This window comes from Phocoena phocoena, chromosome 3, assembly GCF_963924675.1.
Source record: "Phocoena phocoena chromosome 3, mPhoPho1.1, whole genome shotgun sequence".
Lineage (NCBI taxonomy): Eukaryota > Metazoa > Chordata > Mammalia > Artiodactyla > Phocoenidae > Phocoena > Phocoena phocoena.
Genome location: NC_089221.1, coordinates 113,467,091 through 113,489,942, shown reverse-complemented (window position 1 = coordinate 113,489,942; position 22,852 = coordinate 113,467,091). Strand labels below are relative to the sequence as shown.

The window sequence follows — 22,852 nt, the reverse complement described above, 5'->3', positions numbered from 1 at the left end:
GTTTCTTTTGCTCTCCATAATGGTCGTGAGGTTCATCTCCATTGTTCTGTGTATCATTGGCCCATTCTCTTTTTTACTGCTGTATAGTGTTTCACTGTATATACATATTACACAAATTTTTATCCATTTTTCTTAATGGACATTTGGGTTGTTTCTAGTTTGGGGTTAATAGGATAAAACTTCTGGGAACATTCTTTTTTTAAATTTTATTTATTTTTTTATACAGCAGGTAGGTTCTTATTAGTCATCCATTTTATACACATCAGTGTATACATGTCAATCCCAATCGCCCAATTCAGCACACCACCATCCCCACCCCACCGCGGTTTTCCACCCTTGGTGTCCATACGTTTGTTCTCTACATGTGTGTCTCAACTTCTGCCCTGCAAACCGGTTCATCTGTACCATTTTTCTAGGTTCCGCATACATGCGCTAGTATACGATATTTGTTTTTCTCTTTCTGACTCACTTCACTCTGTATGACAGTCTCTAGATCCATCCACGTCTGTGAACATCCTTGTACAGGTCTTTTTGTGGACGTACATAGTGAGATTGTTTCTGTTGGTTTTTTCTCTTGTTTGACAGTTGGTCCTGTAGCTTAGCATGCCTAGTACTTTTTTTATTATTTGTAGAAGATTGTTAATGAGAAGCTGTAGAGGCTCTGTATGATATTAACTTTTTATAGCAAGTATTTATTTTTTTTTCTAGGAGGCAGTTAGGGAAGAGAGATTGAGATCATCTGGGGCCAGTGCTGGACACACATCCATCTTGGTCTCTTCCAGGCTGCCCTCGAAGGCCAGCAGAGCCCTGGAGAGGTGGGCGTAGAAGGTGGCCTTCCTGCTGTCCTACTGCTGGAGAGGCCACCCTCTGTGAGTAGCTGTTTTATCCTTCCCCTGAGGCCCTGCCCTTTCCTGAGACACTCAGTGGACCGCTGTGTTGCCCATAGCTCCCTTGGCCACCCCTGGTCCGGCCACAGTGGCCCCCTCACAGTCTCCCACATGCAGTGGGAGCTCCCCTCACTGGCCCTCTGTCCAAAAGAGCTCCCCTTTCTAACAGGTCTGGGATGCCTTTGCCCCACCCACCTGGCAGGGGGGAGGAGGAACTGTTCATACCCTGAAATAGGTCCCTGGGGACAGGGCAGTAGAGACTGGCAGAGATGAAACCCGGGAGGGAACTCAGGGGCCTCTCCTAGCAAGGGTCTCAGACTGGGGTTTCCAACCTCTTAGCAGTGGGGCTGCACTTCTGCAACAAGAAATTACACTTCCATTTTCTTTCCTAAAGGGAAAAAGGAAGAAAGCAACAAACCTGATGGGCATTCTGACGTATCACTTCTCCGAACCACAGCCATAGCTGCCATCCCCAGACCCGCCCCGGCCTAGACCCACTTCCTCCCGAGAGCTCACAGCTGCAGTGCCGGAGTCAGATGTGACCCTGGAAATAAGGTAGGTGGAGGTCAGAGACTGGAACTCACAGTGAGGGGAGAAGGCCTGATGGGACTGGGAGGGGGCCCCTGCTGGCTCCTCACCAGGCACATACCCCAGAGAGTCTTCCTCTGAGTTTCCGCTTCCCTGGAACAACTGGGGTCCTGGAGCAAAGAGAAGGCCTCTGCAGGGGCTCTGTGCCAGCAGGGGGATTTCTATCAGCTCTGGAGGACTCAGCAGAGCAGAGAGTAAGGTCACGGGAGCAGTGTTGAACCCTTCTTTTCTGAGGGATTCTCTTAGGGTCCCTGGGCCATGGGATTGGTTCCTGGAAGTGAACTCTGAGCTCCTGGCCAGGCCTGAGGACTTGGCTGTCCAGCTCAGCTGTCCTGGGCCTAGTTTACACACACCTCAGGGAGAGGCTTTCTGCAGGCTGGGGCAAGAAGCGGGGTGCGGTTGTGGTGTGTCTGTGTGGGGCTGCGTGTGTGCTCGAGAGAAAAGGGCGTGCCCTAAGGGCTCTGCGCTCACGATCAGATTGGGAGGTTCTCACCATTACTTCACCCAAAAGATAGGGAGTCCAGGGTCTGGAGGGACTTGGAGCCTGTCCCACAGCCTTTAAGGACCGGACTCTCATGTGGGGTCTCTCTGGACTTGATTTCCCATGATTTTCACATGTGTGAGCCTCTTCTCATTTAGCCATTTGGCAGGTGTGCCCCCCAGACACTTGCTGTGGCCAGGCCCCGTCTGGACCGGGCAGTGGGACACAGGGTATCGAGGCAGCTGTGCCGTCGGGAGGCCTCAGGGAAGAGAGGAGGAGAAGAGCCCAGGGAAGATGGGGCAAGGACCCACATAACTGACACATAATGGAAAAGGGACTGAATGGAACAGCCCCGGGGTGGGGGGAGCCTCCTTGTTGTGAGGGTCTGGGCGCAGAGAGAGGAAAAGAGCTTCATGGAAGAGGTCACCTTTGAACCGGGCCTTGAGCAGTTTGGGATAGAAGATGCATTCTCAGGAGAGAAAATGCTGTAAGCAAAAGCCTGGTGCTGGGAAAGTGTACATTTAGCTCTTCAGACCCACTCAGTCCTTGGTTCCTGTAGAAGGCGTTGGCATGTCCTGGGCCATATGGGGTTGGTACATGTGCCAGAGAGTTTATGTTCCTCAAATCCATGCAGGAACAGAGCCTTCCTGCACGTGCCAGTGAGATTCTAAAGGACAAATTTCTAGAGATGGAGTTACAGAGGCAAGTGACATGTGCATTGCATACTGGCAGATATGTATGGCCTGTTGGCCTCCATGGAGCCCCATCAGTTCTGAGAGATCTCAGCTCTTTCCAAGTTCATCACCGGCATCTGCCTTCTGCCCCAGACAGAGAGGAGGGGATGCTTGTGGCATTCGCGTGCATAGGAGCACTTAGAATGTGCTAGATGTTTTTGTTCTTCCTTGGGGTCTCCAGGCAGCCTTTCTGATCCCCCAGGAGCAGGCGGGGGTCCCCTCTTCTGTGTCACTCCACAACGCCGGGAGCTAGAAACCCCTTCTCCTTTCCCAGCTGGGCGTCCCTGTTGATCAGCTCGTCCCCAGCCACTGGTCAGCGCCTGGCTCAGCAGAGGGCTTGGCAGGCAATTGTTGTGTGACTGTCGGATACAGGGAAGGTGGATCCTACCTTCCGTCCTTCCCTTTCCATGAGGCAGGGCAAATTGTCCCCAAATGCCAACAGGCCACCCAAACCCCACCACACAGGCTGGTGCGCCTTGGGCCTACGCACAGACAAGGATCAACATTCCTACGTCACGGAAGAGAGAACTAAAATTTGGAAAGTGAGTAGCTTGCCTCACTCAGGGTGTGTTAGGGATGAAGCTGAGGCTAGAAGCAGCGGGCCTGAGCTTCCACACCAGCTCTGGCCGTGGCTGCAGCCCGGCTGGAGCAGAATGACTGCATGGACGTTCAGTGCCCGGCCCTGCTTGGCCAGAGGTGGCTGGGAGCCCCTGAGGTGGGCAAGAATGTCTGGGCTCAGGCAATCACAGAGGAGTGTCTGCCTCCACCCACGCCTGTGTGTCTGTGCTCCGTCTTTCTTAGGCTATCATCCATGGAGAGGCCCCTCACCGTCCTGCGGGTGAGCCTGCACCACCCCACGCCAGGCCCTGCCACCTTCGCCAATGTCCCTCTGCAGCTAGAGCACGACACCAGCCCACTGCTGGTGGGCCGGGGCCCGGATGCCCACCTCCGGCTGCAGCTCCCTCGCCTCTCCCGCCGGCACTTGTCACTGGAACCCTACCTGGAGAAGGGCAGTGCCCGGCTGGCCTTCAACTTGAAGGTTCTGAGCCGCAAGGGCTGCGTGTGGGTCAACGGGCTGACGCTGAGGTTCCTGGAGCAGATGCCCCTGAGCACCGTTAACAGGGTCGCCTTCTCTGGCATGCAGATGGTGGTCCACATCGAGGGAGGCACCTCCCTGGAGGCCTTTGTCTGCTGCTTCCAACTCAGCCCCTCGCCCCTGATTTACAGGCTCCAGGCTGAGGAGACCGACGAATGGGAAATCATCCCCCAGAAGCAGCCTCCCTCAGGTTCAGGGAAGCAGGCTTCGGGTCACCTGGGGTTTCTTGACAGCCCTTCCCAGCCCAGGCCTGGAGGAGCACCAGAAATACAGCTCCAGAGGGAGCCCCCAGACGGTGCGCTCTGCTAGCCCCGCCGGCCACCCCGGAGCAAGCCTTAGCTGAAATGGGGCTTGAAATAGTCAAGCTACATCATGCAAGTTTGACAAGCCAGGCCTGCCGCGTAATAATGAACCTATTCTGCAAGCGTGAACCACCAGGGGTGAGGGGAGTGCCCTCCACATCCACAGCTATGCAAGGTAACAGGAACTTCATATACTTTTAGAGGCCCTGAGGGGTTCTGGGAGCCTCTCTCAGTGTTTCCCCACATTTCCCCCTCTCGTCTGACTAGGAGTTACTTTATGTTGCTAATTTTGTGTGCCGCTTAAGAGCTGGAGTTTGAGGTTGCACCAGGAATGCATGGACACATGTAGCAATTACGTTTGTGGTAGCTTGGGGTTACCTTGGGCTTTCAAATACCCACAGGCACTCGGGGCTTAGGGAAGCCTGTGTTTAATAAACTGCAAGCATTTCATTAAGCTGGCATACCCAGCAGGATCCCCTGATCCCCAGATGGGCCGCCTGTATGCCACATCGTCATGCAGAGGCAGGGGCGGGAAATAGAGAAGAGGCGTAAGAGGAAATTGGCAAGGCGGGGGCTCACGGTTCTGAAAAGGATGGAGGTAGAGCTGAGGGCTTCCTGGGGATGGGGAGCTGGGGGCTGGGCCTGCCCGGAAATTCATCGTCACTGCCATTCTCTTCATCCTCATGCTCCCCCACTCTCACTTCTGGATCAAAGCCTCGGCTGACCAGAGGGCAAAGGTCTTCAGGGGAAGGTAGCTTCCCAGAGCAATGGGCACTTCCAGGACTAATTCTATGAGAGGGCGGGCTGGGAGGTTGTGACAGAATATAGTTCAGCAGTTATTTCACTCAAGGGTGGGTCGTGTGCCAATGGGGGTGGACTAGTGGGGGATCGAGCGTGCGCTCATTTTCTCGGTGCATGTTGGGAGGTATGTGCTGGGGAGCTGAGCCCAAGCAGCCACGCTCCATGCCACCCCAGGGAGGGGGAGTGTGGTCTAGAAACCATGTTCACCTGTGTAATGAAGGGAGGGACCTCAGACCCGTACGGTTGCCACCAGCCTTGAACGTGCTGTACGATATCCAAGGCACTGAAGCTGCCCACTAGCTGGCTCACATCTCAAGGTCTGTAACCACCTCCAACAAGGCTTTCAACACCCCTCACTTCCCGCCCAAGAAGAGAGATCCTTTTGCACCCAGGGTAGGCTGCAAGGAAGTTCAACCGCACTGCCAGGCCTGAGCATCTTCTCCTTGGGGAAGATAGCAGTGGGCGGGACCCAGACTGCCCAGACTTGGGAAGATTCCATCCGATAGGGAACGAGGCAGATACACTCAGGTCACAGCCACAAAGCAGAGGAGGGCAAGGGATGTGAGAAGAAGGGGCTGTCCAAAGCTGTGAATGGCCCATGGGGCCACCAAAGCAGTCCTTCACTCAACTTTCACCAAGCACCCACCTTGTACCAGATGCTGTGCAAAGCCCGGGGAACCAGCAGTGAACAGGTTGACTAAGGCCCTGCTCTCAGGGAGCTTACTTGGGACTCAGGAAAGACATGCATTCAGGAGATGATCACTGTGGGCAGTGCTAGAGACATTGTGTTTTCTCTCTCTTCATGCTGGCGTTAACCTCAGCTCTACTATTAAGTGGCCGTGTCTGGTGAGTGCTGACTATGTACTCCACGCTCTGCTAGGTGCTGTGTACATTCCCCCATTTAATCTCCACAATGCCCAGATAGACAACGGTATTAACCACATTGTACAGACGAGGAAATTGAGGCTCAGAAAAGTGAAGTATCTTGCCCGACGTCACGCCCCTCACTAGCTGTGTGATCTTGGGCAAGTGACTTAGGCTGCTTTGGTCTCTATTTCTCCTTCTGGAAAATGGGCAAGATGATAGCACCTCCCTGCTGGCGCCCGCTGGGCTCCCCACTGGAGCCAGCCAGTGGGCTGTGAGGGTTTTAGGAGGTGGCACATATAAAGCACTTAGTGCAGCACCTGGCATGCAGCAGCCACTCAGCAAGTATCAGCTACTATCGCGAGACCTGAGAGAGGGAAACATATAGGTCCTGACCCAAGGGCTCACCTTAGACAGGAACATGGAGTGAGAGAAGGTTGGGAGCCTGGCGGGATGGCTCTGGAGCCTGAGGGCTCAGCCACACTCTGTGATTCCCTGATGAAGAATTTTGTCTTAGCCACGGACCTGGTGGGCAGTCAGGAGGGGGTTTACTGTTGTGAACGTTGGCACCAGAAGGCCCAATATTCAGGGTTTGTAGAATGGGAGACACACGGTCAAGGGCGGGTGAGCCGCAGAAGCCATGTGTGCTGTGGTCTGATGAGGCCCACTGTTTCGGGACTGCCTTTATTTTTCACACAATGATCCCTCCACAGACCGAAGTGCTCCCCAAACTATGCATTAGGGAGCAGCAGCCCTTTGCACGCAGAACGGAAAAGCCGCTGCCTGAAGACTAAACCTGAACGTCAAAGGCTGGAGAGAGGAAGCTGGCTGGTGGCCCCCCAGAGCCCCCAGGGTGCAGCTCCCCTGCTCCACCAGGGAACCTTTGCCATAGACCGAGAGTCCTCTTCCTTCCAGGAAGGGGCAAACCCAACCTAGCTGGGGGCCTATGAGAGGGAGCAGCCCACCTCCTCCCTGGGGGTGTCTCTGACTCGGGGTGAAGTCTGGGAGGCCCTCTGGGCCCCAGGATGGACTATGCAGCACGCGGGAGGAGGGCAAACCAGAGACAGGGCAGAAGGGAGCCAGGAAACACCCAGCTTGTTGTTTCAGACTCTACCTGTTCATAAAGTCCCCTCCGGAAACTCACCGCCTGCCTCATACATGTTTCCTAAACAGCAAAGCTCCACTCCATGCAAGGCTCCATTTTTCTTCGGTAGAAAACCATTTAAATCACCAGACCCCAACACCCACCCTCCAATTCTCGCCCAGAAGTTAGAATTATCAGGTTGGCTTCAGGCCCTGGTCCATGAACTTGATACCCCTTTCCTTTGCTGCTCAGACAGACTGAGCAGGGCAGTGAGTCCCTCTCAACAATGTCCTCTGCATTCCCTCAGCTCGCATACACAGGGCAGCCTATGTGGCTGAGGGGTGTACACGCACACGCGCGCACACACGCTGTCGTGGCTCCAAGCAGGGGCTCTGCAGTCGGGCTGCTGCCTGGGTTAGAATTCTTGCTCCACACTTACAAGTTCGGGGATCTTGGACAAGTGACTGAAATTCCCTGTACCTCAGTTTCTTCTTCTGGGAAATGGGGAAAATAACAGCTTTGAGAAGGTAAAATAAGGCACTGCATATAAAGAACCTGGTGCAGTGTCTGGCACACAGGAAGTGCTCAATAGGGTTGCTTTCATTGTTTGATTTAGTGGAATGAATTGAATGCATATAGACACATGGACTCAGCTTCACACACACACACACACACACACACACACACACACACACACATCTGCTACAAAGAGCTACATCAATTACATTCAGGCATACCCCAGAGCGCTACAACTCTCTGAGAGGACATCTGGAAATTTAGAAATCATTCCCTGTGCCCTTTCAGGCATTATAACCCCACATTCCTCTGCTCTTCTAAGAATGGGAGTCCCCCCGACCTGTCTGTGAGTCACTGCATTCGCTTGAGCCCCGTGCTGAGGGAGACTCGAGAAAGCTCCATCAACAACCCCAGCGTGGGGCTCTGAGGCACAAAGAAACGCCGTCAGGTCGCGGCGGCAGACTCGTCAGGCAGCGCAGTCCTGGCCACAGCCGTGCACGGCCGTTCCCTCCCGGCACCGGGACGCTGCGCCCACGGTTTCCATGTCTCTCTCCCTGTGAGACACCAAGATCCACACAGACAAGGACCCTGGGTGGTTTGCTGTTGTATTCCTGACGGCCATCACAGAGCTGGGCAGAGCCGGGACGGACAGACAGGCACACGTGGTCAGGGAAGCAGTCACTTCCTGCCCCAAACAGAGGCACGTCGGTGTCCCCGGGAGACCCTGGGAGGGCTCCCAGCCACAGCAATCAGGGCTTGGGCTGGCTGGATTGAGTCTAGGCCTGTGGGCCACAGAGACCACCTACCGCAAACATACACTAGGAGCACACAGCCTCCCTGAAACAAGACTGTCTCTTAAAGAGATTTCCTGTGGTATAGGATGCTAAGATCTGGCCCTGCTAGAGGCATCTGCGTTTTCAAAGAAAGGATTGGAGAGGGCAATGCCTACCCAGTGGAAAGAGCGACACTGAAGTTTTCACCGTAGGCTGATAAAGGAAACATTTTCCCTTTCCCCTCAAATCGAGGTTACTTCGTAAACGTGAATAAGACAGAGTTAAGGGGCTAGCTCAAGGTTGCCCTGTGACCAAAGACAGCTGAGACACGGACTGAGAAGGGATTCTTTCCCAGCAGCCCACTGAGTGGCCAGGCTGCAGTCAGCAAAGAGATGTGCAAAAGCAAGGGAGCCCCCATGCCAGGTGAATGGTTCGTTGCTGCCTCCATAACCTCCTCCCACCGCCGGACTGGGCCGGGAGACCCGCCTCCTGCTGTATCTGCTACGTGAGTCTGGCTGTCCAGCTTTGCTCTGTGTCCTCTGCTTCCTCTGCTTCCACTCCATGGCATCTGCTGGTACTGGTGCCTCCATCAGGTGAGTGGGTCTCTGAATCACTGAGGCAGCTTCCCCACACTGAGGCAGCTCTCCCTGCATCCCGTGCCCCAGTCACGCACTACCACACCAGGCCCCGAAGCCAGGCAAGGAGGAGCTAGGCCAGCTCCTCCACCTTTAGGAGGAGATTTTGGGGTTAATCAACTCTATTCACGTTGCAGGTTGTGCTCCCTCTTACCTTGAAAGTGAACTCACAGGCGGATTAAAGTGAAATAAAATCTACCATTTGAGTTACATTCTCAGCTGATTGGAAACATGCATTACCTCCCCATGACCGGGCCGTGAGAAGGGAAGTCATCTCTCTTTAGAGTTTGTAAACTCTTTAGACCAGAGGCAGCTTTAATGCTGCTGGGGGAAAAAAATGATCCGGGAATAAATTGCTCTCATTTACCTTTGTTTTCCAATCATACGCTCCAGTGGGAACAAAACAGCCTAAGTGAGTGGATGTGGGGAGCCAGGTGATCCTCAACAGAAGAGTTTCATTATTTCCTTCTTTAGGCGCATGAGTTGAAAGGGCTTTAGGTGCCATTTGGCAGGGGCCTTGCACCACAAAAATGTGTGTCCCGCAGTAATGTCAGCATCCTTGAGCTGTTCCTATCTCTGCTTCCACCTCCCCGTGACACCCACTTCTTTAAGGGGCACCATCACCAGAGTGCGCAGCTCCAGACATTTGGGAACAAGAAACAAGGAGTCTGAGAAAGGGCAGATGTGAATCAAAACCAAATCACAGTCCAGGGAGGAGGGAGAAACCGTGGGGTCTGGGGTTCTGGAGGGGGCTTTCCTTCCCCCCTGTTCTCCGATCCTCTCTGCGTTACCTAACACAGAGCTTACATAGAGCAGGTACTAGGCAAAGCCATCAGGACGCCCCAGGCTCTGAGCCAAGCACTTTAACTGCTGGAAGGAGCCCCAGCTGGGATGTCTGCCTCACTTTCCTTTAAAGATGTGCACGCCGGGGGGAGGGGGTGGGGAGTCTTCAGAATAAAGCAGAGACGGGGGCCTTTGGAGGGAGAGCTCAGCCAGGCAGCCAGACATGGGGTTTCCATAATTGCTTCTCTGAGGGATGGGGATGCCGTGATACCACTCTTTCATTCACCTGCAGCTTGCTGCAGATGGGCTAGGAAGATGGACCCTATTAGGTCACCTTGCCTGTGGGGCGGGTGGGGTGACGGTGGCCCGGAGTATATCAGTCAGGATCCAGTCAGGAAAAAAAAAACCACTCTAAGTGTTTCAAAAATTTGGTTCAGTGAATTGGGTATACAGGTGATAGAGTTGCCGAAAAGCCACACGGGCAATGCAATTCAGAGTTCGGCAAGCACAAGAAGTGCTACCACGGCTAGCTCCCTCCCCTGGGGCTGCAGGGGCACCTGCGGAGACCGTGTGACCAGAGCGGGTGCTGGGCGGCACAGAGCTAGAACTACCCGTGAAGCTGGGACCTTGGAGGCAGAGGCCATCCAGCAGGAGCTGGAGCCACAGAAGAGATGCAGCTGCTGTCAGACCCTCCCCAAGGTGCTGAGAGAGAGGGCAAAATATCCTGGCTTCTCCCCTTTCCTGGCCCCCAGTGGCCGAAGCCGGCCCAAGGCGTCTGATGAGCAGCCTAGGAAACGCAGCCTGCAGGGATGACTCCCCGAAGTACAGAGCCGAGGAGGGAAGGGGGAGCGAGGGCTCTGAGGGCAAACTGTCAAACCCAGCACAGGGAGTGTGCCCACCTCAGTGCCCTCAGTCCCAGCCTGAAGCCCTGGGGTGGCCGCCAAAAATGGAGCAGAGATGGGAGGGGGATGCACAGCACAGAGGGCTCCGCAGCTCAGGGGCCTCCTGAAGCCACAGGCAAACACAAATCCCCTTCTACCACTGTCATCCCAGCCTGTATGACCTTCAGCATCTGTAAGAAAGGAAGGGAGAGGGCACAAAGGACAAGTGCAGGACAGTAAGGTACAGATGTGGCCTGGCCTGGCCCACACAGTCCTGCAAGGATGTCTGCTTTGATTCTGCAGCCCTCCCCTCCCGCCTGAGAGGCAGGGCAGAAGAACAGGGTCCAAATCCCCCCTGCCCTTCACTTCCTGACCCTGAAACTTCATTTTCCAAGCCTCTTTTCTTCGTGTATAAAGTGGGGATACTATTAGTACCTACCCCACCTCTGTGAAGACTGAAACACACAACCTGTACGGGATCTCAGCACCTACCTTGGAAATGCTCAAAAAATGCCATCCATTTCTTATTGAACATGAACCACCCACCCATCCCCAAATGCTCTTCCCTCCAGAAAGCTTCCTTGACTTTTTCCCGCAAAAAGCCAGCTCCTTCCTACCTCCAAACCAGTGTTGGGACACTCAGAGCGGATTTTCAGTCATGATCCATGGAACAAAAGGTATTTCCTCAGCTGGGCATATGGGTACTTGCCGTGTGCTCTGCATCACGCCGGCACTCCCCCCCAGCAGAGCCCTGGGGGTGGTGGAAACTGTCTGCAGATCGAACAACCCCTGACACACAGTAGGTCCTCAGTAAGTGTCTATTGACTGTGAGGAAGAATTTGGAGGGGGGGAAAGCAGACCTTCGGGGAATGAGGCTTTGAGAAGCACATCACACCACAACAAGGATGCTGGTTAAAAGGTTAACGTGCGCTTTAAAAAACTAATTGATCGGAATGAGAAGAGGCCAGCAGGTTTTTCTGTTTCTAGATGAGTCCCGTCTCCGTGGTGCAACACAACCACCCAGCCCTTCACCTCTTGGAAACACACGCACGAGGCGCAGGGCTCCCACGCTGGAGCCCTGGCCCGAGAGCCCTGGAAGCAGGCAGGCTGGACGCCTGACGTCGGAGGCTTCCAGCACCAGTGCTGGGCCTCATTACTGAGGAGCACATAGTCCCCTGTGGCACTCGCTGGAGGCCAGAGAGGGAAGCTAATCATCAGGGGCCTCCGTCTTTCGTCTTTCGGTTTTACATTCCTCTTCCCCGGGGCCTGCGGTTGCTGTGCAGACTTCAAGCTGCAGCATCAGGAAAGCCTCATGCGGTCTGACTTCTTCCCCAACACGCACACGCACACGCCTGCCTCTGGGCTTTGTCAAGCACCCCAGGTAAAGTGTTGGTTAGAAAACCATGGGGTAATGATGAGCTGTGAGTTTTGCTCCTTAAGAGCAAAAGTTAAAGTTAGAGAGAAGATACCTCCACTTGAGATTCTCAGCATGCTTTACAAACCAGAGTGAATATTTTGGCTCAGCTCAGAGGAAAACACAGAAGCCAAGGAGATCTCATTAGAGGAGTGGTAGGGGGCATTCAGAACAGGCCAGAGTGTTCTGGGTAACGAAATGCTGTACACCCTGGACATGAGGTCCTGGGAATGCTGAACAGCTAACTCTGATGGAGAGAGCAGCGGGTTGAGAGAAAGACATTCATCATGGCCGTGAGACTGAGAAAGTCACCAAAAGCTCCGCATGCCTCGCTTTGCCAGCCTCAACAATCAGGGACGTGCTGGTTAATGTTTAACAACAGGCTCTCTGGGTGGTGCGTGAAGTCTGGTTGTAGTGTTACCCATCTCCGATTTCCATGGTGTAAATTCTCCAACTGTGGTCAATTTCAACCTATCAAGATGACATCACTGAACTTGGATTTGGAAAGAGATGCAGAGGGAGCACAGCTTTTCATAACATTTCTGCCATACAGACACAATTTACAAGAGCATAGATACAGTAAAATACAGTGAAATAATTAGGAAGCTGTGTTTTGATTATTTATTAACTTTGTATTTAATATAGTTTGTTTAACTGTGAGTTCATACAATTTAATTTTTAATAGTGCCTTAACAGTCGTCTCTTACAAGACAGCATGAGACAGCTCCAGGAGGCCACTGTATGGAAACAGTGCCTGCCCCTCGTGCTCAACTGTGGGCCAGAGACACAAAATAACCAATGCGAAAATGCCTTGGAAATAAAGATGCTAGTACACAGAAGCTCTAGAGGGGTCAGAGTAACTATCCTAAGAAACTTGTATAATGCTTTGCTACTTAAAAGTGAATGTGTGGATATTCAAAATAACCTTATGAAGATCTTAAACCATCCCATGCAACAGAAGAAGAAACTAAGGCTCAGAGAGGGGATGAATGCCCCAATTCTCTCAGCAGGTCAGTGGGAGAGCCAGTATCTGATTTCTTCTAGATCCTTGCTCTTCTCCCCCCCTTCGCTCCATGCACACTCGGTGAAGGGCAGCTGATCAGCTCTGGTCGAGCTTGGGTTGCAGAGTCACATTGTCAATGCCCGTCTAGCAGATGTCACCAGATATGGTTTACAGTGGCAGTGCTTGTGCTAGGGCCCTGGAATCAGTCCTCTGGCTTAAAACATGCAACGGGGGTGTTAAGTAAGAGACCACACTCCCTTCTTTCCTGGGAACTCTTTTAGAGTTCGGGGCAGTGACAGATTGCCTGGCGGTTAGAGGAAGGAAAGCGCAGCTCTCTGGGCCTCACCCCACCTCTCATCCCTCTTAGACAAAGGATATTGGAGTCTCTGGTTTACTGATCAGCAGGAAGCAGAGGGGCTTTCAACTCAGTCTCTGAACTGTAGCCAAACCCCAAGGCCTGCTGGACACTGACAGCAGGGCAATGTCTGGTTGGCCACCCAGGCAGTGTGTGAGCATTACCCAGCAGCCCCTTGGGAGGCTCCAGACAGGCTACCCCCCCACCCAGAGCAACTGGCATTGAATTCCAGAAGGCACCAAGACCCCCACTTGAGGCTTGGATCCCAGACCCCAAACTCACATGTGGCAGAAACCCATCCCTCCTCCAGAGCAAAGTGAGCCCCTCTCCTACCTCTCACCTTCTCCCAACTTGGCTACTACTCCTCTGGTTTTTGGGTAGGAGACACCTCATTGCCCAGGCCGTGTCCCCTCAATCCCGTGTCATTTCAAATTTTCTGACATGTAGATTTGGTATGCTTGGCTCTTTTAAACATCACGCTTTATGGCCTTTTGCAGTGTAATTTTGTTCCTGTCCTGCCATTCAATTTGAATTAAATATTAAACAGATGTGAGTCATTTTTTGCTCTTTATGAAGAAAAAGTTTAATATTAAGGAGCATGCCCTCCTATATGATCAGGAAAGCCATTCGGAGAAATAAGCCCCTTCAAATTAAAAAAGAATCACGTTGGTTAACATTAAGATGCTTTCAAGTGATACATTTCGAAGTGCTAAAGGAAGGTGTTTCCAGCAAGCTATAAAGCAGCCAGGAGAAAGGAGGAGAAGATATACGGCCCCAGGCTGATGGGGAAATCAGAGCTCAGAGAGGGGGCAACACCACCTGGGGAGGAAGCCCTAAGCTTGGAGATGAGGTTCACAGATGATGGTGGGGGAGGCCATCTTCCCCAAAGGCCGGGGGTGGGAGCGGGGGATGCTCTCTGCAGCCTGTGTGGTCTGAGTGGGAAGGGAGTCATGAGGAGCTCCATTCTGCTCAGAGCCAACCTGACCTGGGTAGCCATTCCCCATCCTCACATACTTGCACCAGCTTGGCATATCACCCCCCACCAGCAGCCCCAGGGGTGGGCTTGTATGTTTGGGCGTGCTGAATGGTGTAATCCCCTTGTTCCTGCTACAGTCTCTTGGATAGTGTGATCTTCGGCCTCTTGTGCGTCTTGGATGCCTCCGAAAATGCCAAGAAAGCTGTGGCTCCTCTTCAGACACAGGAACATGCATAAACCTCCATACAACCTCATGGTCCCCTGATTTAGACCCCCTTCCCCCCAAGATGGCTCTAGAACAGAGCATTTCATCATCAAGACACTCAGCCCACAGGACTGAGGCCCTTCTCTCACAGAGAACCGGAAGCTACTTTCCTGAGCATCCACAAGTTCAGCACTGTGCAGGGCCTTGGCGTGAGCTGAGGGAGCTGGTCAGTCTCCAGACCTCTCTGGCTTCTTGGCAACATGCACGCCTGGAGCTCAGCATTATTGGACCTGCCGCCATTCATGGCTTTGAGCCAGGGCTTCTCCAGTGCCGGCTCAGGCTAAAGTGTTTCCATGTGGTCCTTTGACTCTGCACCTAAAAGGCAGTTCTCCAACTACAGCCGGCTGACTATAAATGACATTTCCATGTGGCGGGGAAAGGAGCCAGAAGGCCTCTGATTCCAGCTGGTTCTGGACATCCTGGACCCTGAGATGAGGCTCTGCACACCCAAGGTTCCCCACTAGGGATGATGTGCAAATGCCCAGAGGCCCTGCTCCGTGGGGAGCAGGAAGCCCCGCTGATGAGAAACAGAACCGACACTTCCTAGAATTCCACACACAAAAGAGAAGTTCAGTGGAGGGATTTAGAACAAAGAAAAGCCTAGGCTTTGGAGTCAGACAGTCAACGTCTGGATCCCAGCTCTATCACTTACTCCCTCTCCCAGCCTCAGTTTCTTCCATCTGTAAAGCAGAAATGCATGTCTCCTAGGGTGTTTGGGAGGTTGAAATGGGCTGATGCACGTGTAGCCCTTAGTACAAGGCTTGACCTACAGCAAGGGCTCAACATTTGGAAGTTATCTTTTTTGCCCTTCCTTCCAAGAGGACAAGACCCCTATCTGATGGTGCTTGTGGGGTCTGACACTGGGGAGGTAGATCACAGCCAGGCTTGCTCCCTGCAGTAACCATCCTGATAACCACAGGAGGAACAGGAGATGCAAAGGGAGGGGATATGAGTTACTGTCTCATAATTCCTGTCTGAGGGGTGGGGTGGGGAGGAAGAGGAGGGAGGGAGGGGGAGGGGACAAACTGCAAAACTATCTACAAGTGGTTTTAGGAGAGGAATTGAAATTCACAAATCATTGCTGCTATTCCAACCCTTATTTTGCATCTGTGGCAATTCAGTAAGAAGGAATTGAGGTCCGTTCTGAAAGCCTGGGGGGAGAGGGAGGCGCAGCAGAGAAAGGGTGAGGGACCCAAGACTACATCCAGATTCTAGAAGGGCTCTGAGCTCAGGCGGCAAGTGCTGGGCTGGTCAGAAGAGGATTCCGGTAGGAGGAGGACAAAGCTGTGCCTTGAACGATGAGAAGTCTGTTGAGGGAGAGAGACACCCACAATCTATGTCTTGCGGCTCACCAGGCAGGGGTCCGAAGATAAGGAAGCCTGCTCTCAGGGGTCTCGGTTTAGGCTCCCTCCATCTTCCAATGCACTCGGTCACACACAACAGCCATTCATTTCTGCTTCACTCAGAACAGGAGGTCCCCTCCGCAGTGCTGCCCAGCTTTGGAACTCTTCATGGCAACGAAAACGCAGTTCCCTCACCCTACCGCTAGGGGAAGCCGTGCGCCGGTCAGAGCCCTGAGGACACTCCCAGCCCTCCTCAGGGGCCAAGGTCCCTCTCCAACTGACAGGGGCAGGGGGTGTATGTGGGGTCCTGGGCTGTGAAAGGAAGCTGACTGTGATGGGGGCTCAGCCCCATTTCCCCCAGGACACCCTGCCCAACCTTGGAACTTCATGCAGGTGTCCACATGCATTCTGATGACTCTGCTTCTACGGTCTCTGCGTGGGCAGGGCCCCAGCTGCAGGCTTTTCTCCAGCCCTTGTGACCACATACATCTTGTCCTGGACTGATGACATGGACTCTCATCCTAGCAGGAACTTGATAACTTAGACACATTCATATCAATCTCTGTTCTCATTTAATTTTCATTTTTATTATGCATTTAAATATTGAATGACTTAAATATATTTAAATAAGCAATTACATCTCCCTCCAGTCTTTCTTTTTCAGGGTATGCATTTTCCCACAGTCATAATCAGGGTGCGTACACTTGCTTTCTTCAGTTATTTCCTGGGCATTTGACATGGCTTCATACTTGTCATATTGATCTTATTGGCTATTCACTAATGGCATCAATGACATACCTCAGTGTATAACCAATCTATGGGCAGCATTTTCATTGGTTACATTTTTTTTTTTTTACTGTGTTCAAAGTAACACCCTAAACTATTTATAAAATAATTTTCCTTTTGAGTTATTCCCCTGGAGATGTTCCCAGGAGCTGGATGCCCAGTTGAGAGCTGTGTGAAGATTCTCTGTGGGCTTGATATTCTATGAATGGCCTCTCACTTATCCACGTGCCAACCCAGCATAGTGCATTCCTGATTCCCATTTTTAAGATGAGAAAACTGAGGTAGGTGGAGTGGGTATCTCCCTGTGCTATTTCTTGGCATGTGACATCCCCCCTCACGATGCACCCTGGGTTTAAAAGGAGACCTGAGTGTCTTTGCCCAAGGCTGTAAATGAGTAACAGTGGAAATGCCCGGATGGCAGCACGGAGATAATTATAGGATGAAGAAGGTCGATTCTTCAACCTCTGAAAGAAGCCTGCAGATGGCTGTCTCTGGCCAAGCCCAAGACTGCCCTGCTCAGTCCCTCCAAGGACCCTTTAAGCCAGGAAGGGCATGCTTTTTGGATCTCTAAGCCCTTCAGAAGATGTGAAAATGGGGGCAGGTCAGCCACATGAAGTGCTGGCCGCAATGTGTAAACACCACCTCAGAGCGCTGCTAATCTCCCAGGTCAGGGCCTGGTGCCACCAGCCGCCCACTGCAGGCACAGAGGCCTGGGTGGCTCTCACCCAGTTGCCTGTATGATCTCACATCACTGGCAGGCGGTCATTGGGCTCCCAGGACCTGGCAGGGGACCATTCGCGGGCACCTCTCTCTGCCCTGCGGCAGCCTGAGCGCCTGCCCAGCCTTCTCTAGATGCAAAGCTGTCGCAGCTGCCGGGCCACCGAGGCGCCAGGCTCACACAGGCATCTCTGGCCCCCAGTTGTGCCCCTGGGCGAGGTGCATGGGGCTAACCAGAAACACCTGTGTACATGGAATTTCCTGCCCCAGTTCAGCCTTCATTTCCTCCGCCAGTAAAAACCCAAGGCGTGCAAAGGTGAAAGAAACCAGCCAGTCAGTCACCCAGACGACGGCCACCAGGGCCGCAGAGACAGGACTCTCTAAATTAAATTTTAATTCCCACCCGATGGCCTGGCCAGGACAGCCATGATTCAAACCATGTAACCGCCACCACGGCCAGGCAGATCCCCGCCCGGGTCCTTGCGGGAATTAACCTCACCCCTGGGCTAGCGGACAGGGGTGTCTGCCTTGGCCATCAGGTCATGGAATGAGACCCTAAGAATGAAAGCACTCCCTTTTCCCTCCACCTCATTGTGCAGCTGCAAGGGCTGCCCAGCTGATTAGCTGCTCACTGCCCCAGGCTGTCTGAATTATTAGGTGCTGGAGAGATCAGATCCCACCGGTGATTCAGGGACATTTACCAAGACAACATCAAAGCCGGGGGCAGCCCGGATCCAAAGTGTAGGATAATGGTCAGGGCCCAAGGCTCTGTGCTCTGTCCTGGCCCAGCAGGTTTAGGTGAGGAGAGAGTTGTAAAAATGCCTCCATTTTTCCAGAATATTTTTCCAGAGATTCCTACCGGCTGGAGGAGGCAGGGCTTGGAACAAGAGAAGAGATATTGAGCTACCTATTGTATGGTTAAACCAACCAAATCATCGTCAGAGACAGTGGCTTGCCTGACCATACAGCTGGCTGGGACCAGGCCACCAGACTGAGTCCATCACTGAAGACTGAGTCGTGACTCCCATCTTCCCGTCTCAGCCAGCCATGAAAAGGGCAGGGAAGCGGCCTTGTGGGGGTGATCCTGGGGTTCACAACAGACCTGGGCTCAAAGCCCAGATTGTGCTCTTACACAAGCTAAATTCTCTCAGTTTCAGTTTCATGGTTGATAAAATGGGAAATCATGATAGCCCCACCTTTATAAGGTTGGTGTGAGAAATAAAAGAATGTCCATGAGGTGCTTTATGCTGAGGAATGTGACAAGCCAGGAGACCAGATGAGGCTGCTTTGGCCAGGAAACTTCTGATTTTCTGTCAGTGGCATGTCAACCATGGTCACCATAGGAACGGAGGTGAAGACTCGCCCTTCAGGAGGACTTGACCCCATCCTAGACACCCACATCCCCACTTCCGGTCTCGTTCAGCCTTGTGCAAGATGCACATGCCCCCTTCCCACCCTGTCTGACTGGTTTCTTCTTTGAGGGGTTCAAACACCAATATGTGTCATTGGTGATGGCAGGTGAGCCAAGGGATGGTGAGATTGGCACAGATCCATCCGAGACCTGGAGAAGCAACTGGGAGACAGAAACTTCAGGACAGAGGGCTGGGAGCAGGAGGCCATAACCAACTCCCTAGCAGAAGCACTGTAGAGCCCTCATTGGGAAGTGGAAAACATCCAGGTTTTTGACAGCTGCCATCCGCCATATTTTTAAAAATAGTTTTATGATTTAAAAACTATATATGCTTATTATAATATACTACGACTACACACCATAATGTGGGTGCATCGCATCAACAACGTTGAGCAAAAGCAACTCGACAGAAAAAGAGTTCACACTGCATGATTCCATTTGTATAAGGTTTTAAAATAGGAAATGTAATCTGTGGTGTTTAACTCAGAAGCAGGTCATCCTTGAGGGTGGTAGTGACTGGAAGGGAAGACAGGGGAACTTCCGAAGGGCTGCTGACGGATGTCCTGTTTCTTGATCTGGGGACTGGTTACACAGGTATGTCCACTCAGCGACAATCCACTGAGCTGTACACTCACGATTCCGGCGCTTTTCTGTGTCTTTTGTTATAGTTCACGATAAATTTCCTTAAAATCAATTTCCAGGTCCTTGGCAACACCGTGTTAAAAACAAATATAAAACATTCATGCTCAGTGTAGAAAATGGTTTTTTTAATGTAGAAACTTGGAAACAGATCCCTCATCCTACCATCCTAAGTTACCTCTTTTTATTTTTTAGTCTATTTCCTTCCCACCTTTTGCCATGTATGATGTGTGTGTATTTTATACATTCAGTCATATTTTTGAACTTAAAAGTGCCTGTGTGACTTTTGTTGTCTCAATACGATATTGTAAGGATTTGTGCACACGTCCTTAATGCCTCTTGAAAACTATCCTTATGACACTGTAACATGCCACCGTAGGAACATACCATGCTTTAACCTAGTGGTTCTCAACCTCAGTTGATTTTGCCCCTCCTCAGGGAGCATTTTGCAATGTGTGAAGACGTTTTCGGTTGTCACAACTTGGGAGGCGTGGTGGCTGCTGGCATCTAGTAGGTCAGGGATGCTGTTAGAGAGGACAGCCCCTATAGCAAAGAATGATTTGACGTCAAACGTCAACAGTGCTGAGGCTGAGACTCCCTGTAAATAATTAATAATAATAATAATTAATGTTATTAATAAGGCAACAGCAAACTTCCTAGATAAATCATGCTGTGCACCTCTGATTATGTCCTTTGTATCAGTTTCTGTGGGCAAGCTCCATGTTATGGCCACTTTGAAGAGCTTGATATGTATTGCTAGTCTGTCTTTCAGAAAGTGGTTTCTGTTTACCCACACCATCCCGATCCTTCCTTCTCTAGTGACAAGCTCTGGCCTCAACCTTTAGAGACTCATGGACCTCCCATTCCTAATGATATCTTCTTTGCCCAAGACTCCCTCTCTCACTGTGGCCCATTTTCTCGTGCTTTGTCAGCAGAGCTTCCTGAAAGAGGTGTCCACATCCCTCGTCCTTCTCTCCACCCACTGCTCTGGGCACCACAGAAGGACTCCCACCCCCACCATTCCACTGAGACTATCCTCAGAGTTACTACAGGCCCCCCTTGAACCAAACATCAAAGTTGTTTTTCAGTGCTGGGCCACCTGACCCTCAGACACATTGGCCACAGGCACCCCTCCCCCATCTCTCTTAGAAGATTGCCTAAGACTCTCGCACCTGCCACCCCTTAGGGCTGGTCCTCCCCAGGGCTTGGACCCCACCCTTTCTCACCCACAAACACAGAGATGATCCCAGCCCGGCCTGCTCTCCTGAACTCCAGACCTATATTTTGAACCAAAACAAGGCAGCTTGGCCTTTCTCCCAAGCCAGGACACTTGAGCCTTCCACAGTTCACCTTCTTTGGTGATCTTTCTGAAACAAAATCACAAATGCAATATGGTAGACTTGATTTGAATCCTGATTCACACAAATCAACCTTAAAACAAAAATATTTTGGGGACAATCTTGGAAATTTGAATATGAACTTGGTATCAGATATTAAGAAACTATGTGAGATGTGATAATGGCACTGTAGTTGTGTAAAAAAATGTTCAGTTTCAGTATGGGTTCATGGGAAGTTCATAATACTATTCTCTCCACTTTTTACAAAATTTTTCATACATTAAAAAAAAAACAACACTGCAAACAACACTGCAAAATATTCTGCAAAATATTCTGGTATTCCCTACTGCCTAGAAATAGTCCATGCTTAAAGGTGTCACACAAGCACTTAGAAATAGTCCATGCTTAAAGGTGTCACACAAGCACTTAGAGCCTTGTCTTGCATCCTTCTCCAGCCTGCACTTCCCCAGTGCAGGTCTGGCAAAAGCCAGGAGCAGGGGGTGATTTGGGTTCCAATCCCCTCCTGTAGTTGGTCATGCTGTCTTCTTTCACCTAAGAATTCCTAAAAATCTTTGCTGCTGGCTGTTTCGCCACACAACAAATTGGCCATAAGACCAATTGAAATAACATAAAAGATAAAATAGTGAAAATAAAAGAGGACATTAAAAAGGACATAATGAAACATGAAAATTAATAAAAAATTTTAAAAATTTATTGTGGAAAATGAAAATACAGAAACTATTTGAATACATTTAAAATGTGTGTAGAGGGCTTCCCTGGTGGCGCAGCGGTTGAGAGTCTGCCTGCCGATGCAGGGGACACGGGTTCGTGCCCCGGTCCGGGAAGATCCCACGTGCCGTGGAGCGGCTAGGCCCGTGAGCCATGGCCGCTGGGCCTGCGCGTCCGGAGCCTGTGCTCCGCAACGGGAGAGGCCGCAACAGTGAGAGGCCCGCGTACCGCAAAAAAAAAAAAAAAATGTGTGTAGATTCATGATTACAATTGTATCTGGATGTATCTTAGAGATCGTCCTTTCTCAAAGTCGATCATTAAGGGTTTAGGATCTAATGTCAGGCGTATGTGAGTTCTTTACAATACTAAAGAAAACTCTGCTGTAAGTCTCTTCAGAGTTCACTGGAAGTAAAGCTGATATTTCTTACCAATATATGTAGCCCATATAACTGGTAGTACACATCTGGACTACATTTAAATGCTCCATCACATGCCCAGTTTTAAAATTTCACCAAATCATCTAAGCCAAATTCTGTGCCAAATACCAAAATTCTGTCTCCATCATGTTACCCACTATCAAATTGCAAAATTTTTTTCACCGTTTTCAAGAAACTTATACTCATCAGGAATCATGTAACCATTTATTTGGCCGAGGGAGGGGGGGATAGGAAGTGCTGATTCTTCTTTTGCCTCCAACTTCTAATATTGCAATGATAAATTTGGTAAAGGTGGCATCAGAGAACAATTTGGATCTAAATTAGCCAAAGAATTGATAATTAATGCTCTCGAAGAGTGCTGTGAATCACTAGCTGCCTCTTTTATACTATCTTTTATGGCCTTGAAACCAAACCGTCACCCAGTTACTTTATCTTTTACGGCAGAGGTGCCTTACGGCCAAGCGGTGCGGTAAAACTGCTTGCGGGAAAGAGTTTACGGCAAAGATACAAGATGCGGTTAAGGTTCTCCGAAGAGAGGACGCGGTTAAGAAGGCACATCTTGGGGCCCAACCTGGACTTATTGAGTCAATTCTGGGAGTGCATTTCAGGAATCTGCATCTCAGCAAGCTCTTCAGGTAATTCTTTTTTTTTTTTTTTTTTAACTGTGGTAAAATATATATAACAAAATAATTTTTAAATGTATAATAAAGTGGCAGGCATTAATCACATCAACACAACATCACAAGCAATCATCACCACTATCTGTTTCCAGAATTTTTCTATCACCCCCAAACGGAAGCTCTGTACCCATTAAGCAATAATTCCCCATTTCCGCCAGCTTCTGGTAACCTCTAATCCACTCCCTGTCTCTATGAATTAGCCTAATCTAGGTAGTTCATGTAAGTGAAATCATACAATATGTGTCCTTCTGTGTTTGGCTTGTTTCACTTAGAGTAAATATCTTCCGGTTTCATCCATGTTGTAGCATGTACCATAACTTCATTTTTATGGCTGA

General features: G+C 51.0%; 2 protein-coding genes across 2 annotated transcripts; both read left to right on the top strand.

Annotated features, from left to right (window-relative positions):
* Window positions 1-3,501: 3,501 nt before the first annotated feature.
* Window positions 3,502-4,095, top strand: TIFAB (TIFA inhibitor). Its single transcript, XM_065873689.1, has one exon. It carries the CDS (start codon window positions 3,502-3,504, stop codon window positions 4,093-4,095), a length of 594 nt encoding a protein of 197 aa, XP_065729761.1.
* Window positions 4,096-6,206: 2,111 nt separating this feature from the next.
* DCANP1 (dendritic cell associated nuclear protein 1) lies at window positions 6,207-7,175 on the top strand. Its single transcript, XM_065873688.1, is given in 7 exon segments — window positions 6,207-6,343; window positions 6,467-6,578; window positions 6,581-6,746; window positions 6,749-6,865; window positions 6,868-7,006; window positions 7,008-7,078; window positions 7,081-7,175. Coding segments are annotated over 7 exon segments (837 nt in total).
* The last annotated feature ends 15,677 nt before the right edge of the window (window positions 7,176-22,852 follow it).